At 40.5% G+C, this 12,602-nt stretch overlaps 2 protein-coding genes across 2 annotated transcripts; one reads left to right on the top strand and one right to left on the bottom strand.

The window, feature by feature from the left end:
• Positions 1-966: 966 nt before the first annotated feature.
• Positions 967-4,802, top strand: cdc42l (cell division cycle 42, like). Its single transcript, XM_026317580.1, has 6 exons — positions 967-1,080; positions 2,583-2,687; positions 2,848-2,920; positions 3,026-3,135; positions 3,425-3,622; positions 3,737-4,802. The coding sequence occupies exons 2-6, from the start codon at positions 2,583-2,585 to the stop codon at positions 3,824-3,826; spliced, it is 576 nt and encodes a 191-aa protein (XP_026173365.1). The 5' UTR covers positions 967-1,080; the 3' UTR covers positions 3,827-4,802.
• A 1,262-nt stretch (positions 4,803-6,064) lies between these two features.
• On the bottom strand, positions 6,065-8,817 carry wnt4b (wingless-type MMTV integration site family, member 4b). The gene is made up of 8 exons (XM_026317594.1): positions 8,434-8,817; positions 7,947-8,100; positions 7,687-7,771; positions 7,468-7,599; positions 6,985-7,127; positions 6,734-6,874; positions 6,411-6,573; positions 6,065-6,306 (listed from the first exon to the last, which is right to left on the bottom strand). Exons 1-8 carry the CDS (start codon positions 8,733-8,735, stop codon positions 6,137-6,139), a joined length of 1,290 nt encoding a protein of 429 aa, XP_026173379.1. The 5' UTR covers positions 8,736-8,817; the 3' UTR covers positions 6,065-6,136.
• Positions 8,818-12,602: the final 3,785 nt, after the last annotated feature.

Here is a 12,602-nt window from a genome sequence, read left to right as displayed (position 1 = left end):
ATGTACCTCCTCTTTGGTCTTCCTCTAGGCCTCTTTCCTGGCAGCTCTAACCTCAGCATCCTTTTACTAATGTATTCACTGTCCCTCCTCTGAACATGTCCAAACCATCTCAATCTGGCTTCCCTGGCTTTTTCTCCAAAACATCTAACATGAGCTGTCCCTCTGATGTCCTCATTCCTGATCCTATCCATCCTCATCGCTCCCAGAGAGAACCTCAACATCTTCAGCTCTGCTACCTCCAGCTCTGCCTCCTGTCTTTTTCTCAGTGCCACTGTCTCTAAACCAGACAACATTGCTGGTCTCACCACTGTCTTGTCCACCTTTCCTTTCATTCTTGCTGACACTCTTTTGTCACACATCACACCTGACACTTTCCTCCACCCGTTCCAACCTGCTTGCACACGTCTCTTCACTTCTTTTCCACACTCTCCGTTGCTCTGGACTGTTGACCCTAGGTACTTAAAATCCTCCACCTTCTTCACCTCTACTCCCTGTAACCTCACCGTTCTCTCTCTCATTTACACTCATGTACTCTGTTTTACTGCGGCTAACCTTCATTCCTCTCCTTTCCAGAGCAAACCTCCACCTGCTCCCTGCTCTCACTACAGGTGACAATGTCATCTGCAAACATCATGGTCCACGGAAATTCCTGTCTAACCTCATCTGTCAGCCTGTCCATCACTACAGCAAACAAGATCCCAGTTAATTTTCAATTCATAGAGTGTGTTTACATTTGAAGAAAGTTTTACCTTTCACACTGGCTGTATTTACTAATTTTCAGTTCAAAAATAAACTAAATACAGTATGTAATTTGACCAAGGATGGCCAGGCTTTTGCATTCAATGACAGGCAAAGAGATAGATAGATAGATAGATAGATAGATAGATAGATAGATAGATAGATAGATAGATAGATAGATAGATAGATAGATAGATAGATAGATACCTCTTATATCCAGCAGGTGGGGCTGTTTCTATTCTTCACCTGTGCTTGAGACTCGTTTTGTCTGCGCCTGCGCTCTGAGTAATTCGACCCTCAAACCCGGATGTAACCAACGCCTAACCTGTCTGAAGAAAAACGGTAAGTAGAGTTAGAAAAACAGTCTGAAATAGCTAATTCTGTTTATTCACACCCTGGGTCATATGTAAGTACAGTCTTCTCAACAGCATAAAGCTTCTACCGTGAGGAAACGCTTGTTTACTGAATTCATAGATCCGCGTTAAAGTGCTAAAGTTCCCATTGCGCCTGATTTAGTGTTGGCTAACATCAGTTTCTTAAATGTCATCATTTTCACCGCTGCTTTGCAGTTAATTCCTTACTGTGTTGGTTTTGGTTTTGTTAACTTGTAGTTACTGTAGTAAGTAAGCTGACTGAGGTTTTAGTCTGCCGGTTGACAGACATATAAATCAGAGTTAATGCAGACAATAACCACTGATCGTTTTAAGCTGGTTAGCTAGTCCCTAACTTCCGTTTAAGTTAAATTTGTTTGGCCTTAAAGTTTTATCAGTTTTCTTCCCACAATCCAACCTCAGACGGTTTCTGATTGTACTGAAGAAATAGGCCGTCGTGCCCCATACATACATCTTAGTATGCACCCTATGCGGAAGTCTTTCACTTATCAATAACCTTTTCCTCCCGCATGTATTAACAAGTCTACTTGGGCTGACATGACGGGTTTTCTTCACTCTGTCTTTATTGCTCAGTGTGAGAACCATCGAACGGGGAGTATAATATACTTATAATATTTAGATATATAATATACTTCAAAAATGGTCCGCTATTTAATTAATGTAACTTCTTCTATTTGTGTCAAGCACTCTACATATTACCTTTTTTTTCATTTTTTATACAGAATATAACATAAAACACTATAAGTCAAATCACACAACTGAAACTAGTTCTGTCTCTGTGTTATGATATGTGATGGTTAACTTGACAGGTTTGTCTAACATGCCTGCATGTGATTAGAGTTGTGATGTTTAGTCAATTAATCTGTGATTGATTTGGAAAGTTATGATGGACATTCTTTCTCAGTTTTTTTTAAAACCCTAACCTGTGTGTGGTCTAAATGATACATTAATGAATTGAATTTCAAAATAGACACTTAGATGCAAACTGACATGTGATAAGGAATCGATCATGTATTGTTAAAATTTGACAGCCTTTCAGTTGTAAAGTCACACAAGTTGAGATTTTAATATTTCCCGTTTGTTAAAACTTTAACTATAACTGACAATTGAGCACCCAATTTATATCAGAGGGTAGGCAGAAAAACAGATAAACCTTTCTGTTTAATGCAAAGTGATCATGCAGTTGAATAAACATCTCTCTAAAAGAGCTTAAACATAAACTGAATCAATATAATCAATATTTCAGGACAGTTGTATAAGACTCAGTTATGACCTGCTAACACTGAGTGTTAGCTAATAGCATCTTATTTAAAATCTGAAACTGAAATATATGTGATCGTGTACAGATAATGTGCTTGATGTTACTTCCTCCTCCCTTATTGTCTGGCTGTCAAGTCTACTGTATTTGCAGTCACTGTTGTGATGTTTCTTATTTTCTCTTTTTCCTTGCAGATGCAGACTATAAAATGTGTAGTGGTAGGAGATGGGGCAGTTGGAAAGACTTGCTTACTGATCTCCTATACAACCAACAAGTTCCCTTCAGAATATGTGCCTACGGTAATATTGAATAAAGTCTAAATAATCTAAATCAAAAAGTACTCTTTCATTATAGTATTTCCCAATCATTGAAAAACTATGCAGTCAGATGTGCTGTTATTTTTTAGTTTGTTTTGTTCAATTATTGTTTTTGTGTGTGTGTGTGTGTGTGTGATTGAAGGTTTTTGACAATTATGCAGTGACAGTGATGATTGGGGGAGAACCCTATACACTCGGTCTTTTTGACACAGCAGGTAAAATGAATGACTTTGAAAATCTCTATTTTCTCTCTGTTGTTTCTGTCACTCTGAAATAAAGAAAAAAAATCTTCCAGTTTACGTTGTGCCTTTTGCTCTCAGGTCAGGAGGATTATGATAGACTGCGTCCTCTCAGCTATCCACAGACAGATGTGTTCCTCGTATGTTTCTCTGTCGTCTCCCCTTCATCTTTTGAAAACGTCAAAGAAAAGGTCAGTTTATTTAAAAATGTGTTCCTTAATGGAAAAAAAAAAATTAACCTAACTTTCAGACATATCACAGTGCAACTAACTGTTGTTACTGATTAATCCAAACAATTTCTCAAAGAACTAATTAGTCATGAATCTGGTTTGATGCCACCTTTCAATAATTGACCATTTTTGAAACTCGGTCCTTGAGACATTTCACTCAATAACAGACTAATACCCTGACCTATATATTGCTTGGAAGGAGGAAATTGTGAATTTATCTTCTGCTTGTGTTTTATATCTTTTTTTTTAGTGGGTTCCTGAGATTTCTCACCATTGCCCACGCACACCCTTCCTGTTAGTGGGTACGCAGGTGGACTTGCGGGAAGACAGCAACACGATTGAGAAGCTGGCAAAGAATAAACAGCGCCCCCTATATCCTGAGAGTGGAGAGAAACTGGCGCGTGAGCTCAAGGCTGTAAAATATGTGGAATGCTCTGCTCTGACACAGGTTTGGAACAAATTTTCACTGTATTTTAAACTGAAAGTAGGTTATTTGTTAAAACAGGGAATAACAACTGCAAAATTTTCTCTCTCCCTCTGGTTCTTTTTGTTCTTTAACCAGCGAGGGCTTAAGAATGTGTTTGACGAGGCCATCCTGGCAGCCTTGGAGCCTCCTGAAACCAAAACCAAGAGAAAGTGCGTTCTTCTATAGACGAACAATGACAGCAAGAGACGTAACAGTGTAAGAAATAAGTGGGATGAATCGAAAGACCTGAAAGCTCAATGGCCATTATGAAAACAAGGACAAAACAAAAGGGGAAGGGAGGTACAGTGCCATTGAGACGTATTCTAATATACATGTACATTGATAGTGCCTTTAAAATAAACTTTAAAAGAGGCTGAGGTAGCAAAACTTAAGCATGCAGTAAGTGCCACCTATCTCCTTTTTTTTTTGTTTTTTTTTTAAATTGCAGTGTTCTCTTTAATATTGAGGTGGGGCGGGCCCCCCCTGCCTGTCACTGTTGCTTTTTTTTTTTTTATAAAGAAAGATTGATTTAAGCAGTTGCCTTTGGCCTTTTCTGTGTTTTATTTTTTAAGGCCTGTCAGAACTTAAAGCCAGTGTTGCAAAAATATAAATGGGGAAACACTTTAGTTACATTTAACATTAAGTTTATTATGAATTTTGGTTAGTTCCTTTAAAGGGTAAACTTAATGTTAAGTGATATTTGATTTCTTTTTTTTTTTTTCTTCTTTTCTTTTTTTTAACCACTGAATTATGAAAGAGCAAGAGATTTATTGTCACTCCAAACAACGATAGCTGTCTGAAATGATTACTTTCTTCCAACTCCCAGTGCCTTTTCTGGTAAGCCATGTTAATTATTAACCAATTACCCCTCTGTCATGACAACCTTTATATTTTATTCTCCATTTGTGTATGTTGTATTAATTCAGTGACTCAGTTTTGGGAAGTTTTTAGCAATTATTCAGTTTGAAACTTGACTTTTATTCTTTTTTTTTTTTTTTACTGCTAGACTACCAACTTCAAGTGATTGATTATATAAAAAATTAAGTTGTAATATTTTGAATAGATCCTAATCTCAATAGAGATGATAACCTTTGCTCGTAAATTTCTGGGTGTTTGTAATCACAGGATATTTTTAATAAAATTTGAATTACAATAAACGTAACCATGCTTTTATATGTGGGAGGGAGAATTCTGCATGTACAACAAATCATAACTGGTTATTTTAGCAAGAGTAAAGTTGTGTGTGAACAGTCATGCTACACCAATGCTTATTACTACAAAAGATCATGTGTACTATTGAGGCTTAACAGCTGTTAAGGTTGCATTTCCTTCTTCATAAAAGAAAGCCAGTCTGAATATTTTTAAACCTGCATTCTTTTACATCGGCCAGCCGGCTTCTTCTTCTCTGCCATTTGCTGGCACATTTCATGGTTATTGGTGCACCAACAGGTAATTTTACATTTTATGTTTTGGCTGCACTACACACTGGTTTTACCACCCTCTGCGGCTGGCATGAATGGTCATCTCACCTGAGGGCTTGTGCATGAGCTAGTACAGCATGAGTTACAGGATTACTACTCTCCAAGGACACACATTAACATCCTCATATTACTTACGTAATACAACGTAAGACAAAAATTAAAGAAACGGTCCCATACATGACTCCTGCGCTGCAATCAAGCATTACCACTCATGGCAGCTTGCTAATCAAAATGTTGCTGACACATTTGCTCAGGAAGAATTTCAAAAAGCGTATTTGGGATAAAACTACTGTGTTTATTAAATTTCTTGAACAGACCTAACATCACTGCTTTTGCTGGAACACACAGAAGAGATGAAGGTGAGGGACAATTACAAGACACACATTGATATAAGTAGAAGTTATTTTTGCTGTTTAAGATGTTGCTGCTGGACACTGAAGTGAAGCAAAAACTCAGATATACAAATAAATAAATCAGAATAGAGAGGAAGATATAAATATAGTAAATGTTCAAAGACCTGCTAGTCTAGGGTACAACGTGAATAGTTTGGATAAAATCAAAAATAATGCTGCAGTGTTTCTGTGTTAGTTCCAGTAAGTTCACCTTTAAAAGCGTTTGTGAGTTCACTGTGAGTTTACCTGCTGAGTGTGTGTTCATGCGTATGTGTGTGCATGCATGCCTGTGCCTGCCCATTTGCCTTTCTCATTATTTTAAATTGCAGTGTTGATTAACTTCAAGAACTGTGAAAGGGACTTGTTTGTACCTTTAGTTACTGTTGAAGCTTTTTCACTCATCATTGCTGTGCTCTAACTTTGCAGCTGTTAAAACATAACAGTCAAATTCTAGCCTCTGGCAATATGCGGCATCAGTTTAGCTACACTAATTTAAGATAATTTAGAGTCTGCATTGTTCTTATTCCACTGGCTGAGGAGAGTCTGTCTGGGATTTTTTTTTGGGGGGGTGGGGGGTGGATTCTGCTCTGCTGTCGTTTGGTCTTGTTTGTATTGTCTGGGCCTTACACTCTGCAGGTGTGAATGGTTACTGTGTTCTTGCACTGCTGGCAGCGAACTGAGCAACACCAGGAAAACTTGCAGGAGCAGCGCTGCACCACCTCAGCCCGACCTGCTCTGTATCCTGGCCCACAGCACACCAGCTCACAGCCATCGGGTGCCAGCCGAGAGGTTCCTGCGGTGTGTTTTAGATGAAAGCAACAGGATTTTATGGAATTGATTTGTAAGTTCAATAATCTAGATTTTTTTCCCATGAGATGTTCATGCCATTGATCTTACCGTTGCATCTCCTACCAGCAGTCCCAGGGATACCGTTATCAGGATCGAGATGGCAGAAATCTGGAGAGGGCGCAAGGTACACAAGGTCTCTGGCAGCAGGGGGTTTGACCTGGGGGTCGCGGGGGAGCAGGGCTGTCCTGGATCCTATACGAGTCAGGCGGACCTGGAAAGAAGAAAATGTTGAGAGTCATTGGGGAAACTTTAAAGTTTTCAGGGAAAGTTGTAGTTTTTCTCCTGAAGTATCAGCTTTGAATTATCCAACTTGGTCATGTATTCACCTACTGAGCTACTGAAGATGTAACAAAGCAGTTGTGTTCTGATACCTCTGTAGCTCCATCGAAGCGTTCCTTGAGCACAACGCCAACACGTCTGAATGGAGGCATTACCTTCCAACAGGTCCTCAATTCACAGGAGCCAGAGACGCCATGACACTTACACTCCACCTGCATGTTGTGAAGGATGGCCTGAGGATCAAAGGATAGTGAATACACTGTAAGAAGAGCAGGTGGTAACTATATTCCCACAGATTACAAAACTGGAAGTTAACGGAAGTTTTAAAGTTACTCCCACTAACCTTTCGACCAGCCTCGTTGTTATGAAGATTCATGAGCGGTCGCCCTGCCGACAGCCCTTTGGCTCGTTCTGGTTCATCCACAAATGTTTGGGAGAAAGCCACACCATAGGACAGGTTATCGCTGCACCCTGACCACTGGAACCCTGTGGTGGGACAGAGACCACATGGAAACTGGGATGCATCCATTATCGCAACTTGAAAGTAAATTTAAAGTTTTTCTTTTGAAGTGGAAAAAGTATGGAAGTTTAAGGATAAATCCTTACTGGATCAGTGAAGAAATCAGCTTCTAGACGATTGTCTGATTCCCATTTTGATACATTTGACATAAGCAATCGATAATATAACCGCAAAGGTGTTTTGCTGTTGACAGCTAGTGGGAAAAAACACCACTTCCTGAGATATGGCCATAAGTGCACTGAAGCCTCATTTTTATGCTCTGTGGGTTCACCCTTTACATTTTACATGCAACAGATCCATGCTCACCCTCTGGGCTGACACCCCTGACCTTCCTGTCACATCCACACCTCTCCAGCTCCCCTCGGGTGCAAGCTCGGGTCACGGCCACCGCCACTGCTGCTGAGGACAAAGCATGCACAAAGGCCGCTTCACGAGTACCTGAACCCAAAACAGAGCGTTTTCTTTCAAACACATTTAAGAGTTGTTCAATGATTTTTCTGCAGGCAAGCTCAGTAATGTACAAACCTTGGTTCATCACTCTGCCAAATACATTGATCCCCCGTGGGGTGGTAGAACAGTTCCAACGGCGATTCCTGAACTGGTGCTGGCACTGAGTAAGAGAGTGACATACATAACAGTGAATTTAACATAGATGTTAATAGCTCCAACATCTAGTGAATTGGTAATAATTGATTCTGAAGCTAATGGTGGTTGTGAGACAAATAATGTTCACAATATTGATTTGTGCAATCATAACCATGAAACTTTGTGCTCTCCAGCCGTACCTCTTCTATGACCATCTCGGCTGCCTTGCGCACAGACTCCATGGTCTCCCCCCGTGCCCTGCACACCCCCACCTGACCTGGAGTCAGCCCCCTCAGCCGTGCACATGGGGCAGGACCGGACATGGGCCTGGAGCGAGGCAGCCTTGCCAGGGAGCTTGAAGAGAAAAAGGTGGGGAGTGGTATGCTGACTAACAGCAGGTTTAGGTGACAAAAACTGAAGATGCATATTTAAGCAAAGGATTGGAGTAAAAACACAGAGAATAACTAGGCTGACATGCAGCGAAGATAGAAGCAGGACTAGACGAAGAAGGTAGAGAAGGGACAGCGAAGACAAAGTGGAAAAAAAGAAAAGGTCACCAGGAGTGAAACAAAGAAAGAGAGGGAGCAACTGAAAGAGATTTAGAGACATGTCACCATCTTTTAAAAGTTATAGCATGACAAACAAACTCCTTCTTTCTCTTCCTCCTCCTTCACACACTAGACTTACAGCCAGTTGGTTGCCATGGTGGGGTGGGTTGCCCATAGCAACAGGAGGAGGAGTGGTGCCGTGAGATTGACAGTAGAGACAGCTGGCATCAGACTGTCTGTCTGTCTGTCTCCTTGTGTCAGGCTGGGTCTTTGGACAGCACGCTGCCCGCCTCCACAGTTGAAATGATCTGTCCGTCTGTCTGTCTGTGTATTTGATTTGGTCCAGAGTCTGGGGGTGATCCCCTCATATCTGTTGAAATGACAAGTATACAAATTAGTGACAAATGCACTGCAGAAATTGATATTCATCCAGTTCTTCATTTTTAATAACCTATAAGTAAATAATGTATTCCTTTTTATTTCAGTTTAAAAGTTTCTCTAAGTATCTCATAGTTTTAGAAGTATAAATTATGAGACAAAACATTTATAAAGACTGTACACCTGATTTATTATTCATATCTGGTGTAGCAAACCAGGAATAATAATAAATAAATATGTCATATATGAGAAAAGTTTTCTTTTCCTGCAATTGCCAGTAGAGAATATAATATCCTGCCAGCTTGATAAAAGTGACATTGATTCTTACCAGTTCATAGTCCTGTGATATCCAGTTATTCCTTCTTTTTTGTTTGAACAGATTTTGTCCAAATTTAAATCAGCAAAGTTTTTGATCAATTTTTATTTCTAGTTTCATCAGTTTCATCAGCAAAAGCATGCTCAAGTAAAGATCACAACAGAACAATACGTCCACATCTCCAATTTCTTTGGAGAAAATAGTAAAAATCTAAGCAACAATAATAAAATAAATAAAAAAAATAAAAGCAGAACTTTAAATCCAGATGTTCTGTAGCTCCAGAAAAAAAAAATCTGTCAGCAGCTACTCAGTTTGGTCCCAGCAAAACAAATGCATCCCTTTGAGGTTGAAACAGCCAGAATGAGTGAGAGCAGTAAGATGGGAGTGATGGGTTATAAAGGAGGTAGAGAGTGAGTGAGGGTGGGAGAGGGAGGACAGGCGTGTTCCAGGGTGTGGAGTGATGCCGAGGGAGAGGAGGAGGAGGCTTTGAAAAAGGGTAATACTTGTACAACTTAAGTGTTTAAAGTGTAAGTATACACTCTATTGGGTTTGTTTGGCATGAGACTTATCTGAGCCTAAGACAGAGGGCTATATTCTTCTTAATGATTGTTTTAATGTTTTGTTTTTTTTGTGCGTACATATATGCTCCAATTATATGTTAAAATGCAGGTGTGCGTGTTTATATATGTGCTAGAATGCTTCTGCTGAAAAGAAACTCTGCACCTACTCAAACTGCAGCCTTTGTATTCTGTTGCAGGTATAATCAGCAGGGATATCGATCCTTTGGGTGTCCTGCAAACTTCTCCTATCATAAACTATGACACAGCAGTTCTGTTTTCACACATATGAATCTGCATGTGCGAAAGCGTCTTACCTAATGTTTAATTTTCCCAAACTTTGTTGCTGATTTTACGAGCCACCCCCTCCCCTTCCTCTATCTCCCCCGCATTCGCCCTCTTGTTCTGCCTCTCTCCCACTCCCTATATTGTCTTAGAAGAAGGGGTGACATTTAGACAAGGGGAAGAAAACACACTGCCGACAAATATTGGAACTGAGGCAAATAAATCACGAGATAGGAGGGAGAGAAGGACATAGGGAAAGAGTGGATGGACGTTGCGCTGGGTTTAGGAAAAGGCAGTGAAGAATAAGTTTGTGAAAGATAGATTTGAGGTGAAAAAGTGAATGACATGGTATGTATTCAAATATTCATTCAAATATGAGAGGAGAGAAAAATGTTTTATGAATTTATATCAGTGTAGGGATCACAGCATAATATGAACTAAACGGCATGAATAATTCTCACTCACTGCACCTCTTGCACCGCATGATTGCCATCATGCACTTTTTTTTTTTACAGTTCACTTGGTAGTTTTGAAACCCATATTTGATGTCTTTTTAGCCTTAGTATCCATCCCTTCCAACCAAAAAGAAAAAAAAATCAATGTCACTGTCTAGCACATGTCACTAGCTTCACATTGGTAGTTTTGCTACTAGTTAGCTTCTTTTGGGCTAATTGTCTCAGTGTTCCTATTTAAAAAAAAAAAATTAATTTAGCAAATTTCTAATTGATGGGGAAAAGCCCAAACTGATCTAACTGTAGACACTTGCATGTTGGCTTTGTTAGCACCATGCTGTTTTGTCTGTAAGGTTATTTAGTTTGTAAATTCCTTGCTGTACAATGTGTGAGCTGTGTAATATTTATTATTGACAGATGAACCAAATCCTAGAGGCCATTAAAAAAAAAAAGTTAGTTGCCTAATTAAACATATTTACTGCTCTGTGTTCCCTGCTCAGGATGTGGTGACCCCTTTACCTGAACCCTCTGACACCCAGTTCCTGTGTAAATGATCACCCCATCCACACAGCACTTTGTAACTGCAAACACAGGTTTCTTCTAGGCCCCCTTTCCTCTGTTTTTGTCCTCCTCATGTCGTATTCCTCCTTTGTGTCCCCTGTTTCTCCAAGTGACGTCTTCTGCTGTCTCCCACAGCAACACCATGGTGATGAGCTGGTCACTGTCATGTCCGGCGCCTCTGTTATGCTCATCCCTTCTCCCCGTTCTCATAAATAACTTCCCCTCTTTTTTTATCTTTATTTTTCCCCTATTTTGTGGACATTTTATCATGCTGAAATGGTCCAGTGCTGATTGACTGTAGCCAGGTTGCAGAGGCTAAAGAGATGCCTGTTAAAGCTCCTTCATGACATATACATAGAGATGGCTTCCATGCCCTCAGTTGTAGTGGGAGGCAGCAGCAGCAGCAGCAGACTATTGAAAGACTGTGAGGTGGGACAGCTCTAAACTGATATTACTTTGTCCACTGGTGCTTACCATGGGATGGATGATTGGCCTCATTCTGGGGTGGTTGCCTGAGGGTGAGTCTGGACTTCATGAACAACAAAAGTCATTTTGAGATAGAAATGTGACCTGCCACCTTTTGTTCTCTCCTAGTTACTTCTCTGCACTTGAGGGCTACCTGCCTCAGCAGTCTGAGCGCGGATGGAATAATCATATCAGGCAGAAACATGACTGCTGTGCATGAGCACGCTCACATTGCTCAGGCATCTCTGCCAACAAAGAGCCGAATGCTCTGCTGTGTATGAATGTGCGTGGAGCGCGTGCATGAATATTATGGGATGCCGGGTGGTGGTGTTGTCAGGCAGGGAAGTGGGGGTGGCAGAGTGGGCGGCGAGTTGTGTGTACATGGGGGAGGGGGCAGAGGGAATGGACGACCCATGAATATTATGGAATGATGGGGGGGGGGGGGGGGGGGGGGTTGGAGGAGGGTGGTGGGGTGTAGCGCATGTGAGGTGGAAAGATAGAGGTGCATATGGGATAGAGGGAGTAGGAGGAGGTGTTGGTGACGGTGTTTCACGTGAGCGCGTGCGCGCGCACATACTTGCATGTGTAAGGGGCATTCAATCGATAGTGACAGGCATAGGCCTTTGTTGCTATGCGATCTGCATGTAGTGTACGGTGGGGAATATTGTAGAGTGGCCACTGGAGTAGAGGAAGCAGCAGAAGGCCTCTGTGCACAGTTTCACTATTACTATTTGTGTAGAAAAGACCATCAACAGGAATCTGTGTAACTATGAATAAGAACAAAATGAAGGCAGCTTACATGTGAAATATTGTTTTTACCATAAATACATTTCTGGCCTTTGGGGGGAGAAGGCACAAAGCTACAATTCAAAAGATATTAGCTTCAGAAAACAAGAGCAGTGTTTAGCAGTGAAGAAAATAAAATAGTTGCTACTGTACAATGTGTTATCAGCCAAATGAAAGGACATATCTTCATATAGAAACCAAGAAACATATTTAAAATAGAGGAAACCCAATTATAATGCAATGTGTAATTACAGTACAGTAATCCGTGCTTGTCAGTCTTGGTAGTGACCTTTCCTAATGTCTTAGCAAGCAGCAGACTAATAATGTGCAGCCAAACATGGTTCAGACCAACAGAACTTTTTTTTTTTAAAGTTCTTGAATAAGCCAGAATAAGCATTTCATGTTTAATGTTTCTTAGTGTGTGTATGTGTGCATGCTTTATTGTATATGCCCAAGATTCAGGGTGATGATGAAGTGCAGTTCATAGAGGTAAAAATCAGTCTATCCA

The sequence above is a fragment of the Mastacembelus armatus genome, chromosome 16 (genome assembly GCF_900324485.2).
Source record: "Mastacembelus armatus chromosome 16, fMasArm1.2, whole genome shotgun sequence".
Classification (NCBI taxonomy): domain Eukaryota; kingdom Metazoa; phylum Chordata; class Actinopteri; order Synbranchiformes; family Mastacembelidae; genus Mastacembelus; species Mastacembelus armatus.
This window is presented reverse-complemented; position numbering and strand designations above follow the sequence as displayed.

Coding starts and splice junctions, on each gene's coding strand:
- wnt4b (XM_026317594.1), bottom strand. CDS start 8,735: ATGAAGAACTGGATGAATATCAATTTCTGCAGTGCATTTGTCACTAAT. Junction 8,101..8,433: donor ACCATGGCAACCAACTGGCT/GTAAGTCTAGTG, acceptor TTTCTCTTCAAG/CTCCCTGGCAAGGCTGCCTC. Junction 7,772..7,946: donor CCGAGATGGTCATAGAAGAG/GTACGGCTGGAG, acceptor TCTCTTACTCAG/TGCCAGCACCAGTTCAGGAA.
- cdc42l (XM_026317580.1), top strand. CDS start 2,583: ATGCAGACTATAAAATGTGTAGTGGTAGGAGATGGGGCAGTTGGAAAG. Junction 2,688..2,847: donor CTTCAGAATATGTGCCTACG/GTAATATTGAAT, acceptor GTGTGATTGAAG/GTTTTTGACAATTATGCAGT. Junction 2,921..3,025: donor CGGTCTTTTTGACACAGCAG/GTAAAATGAATG, acceptor TTTTGCTCTCAG/GTCAGGAGGATTATGATAGA.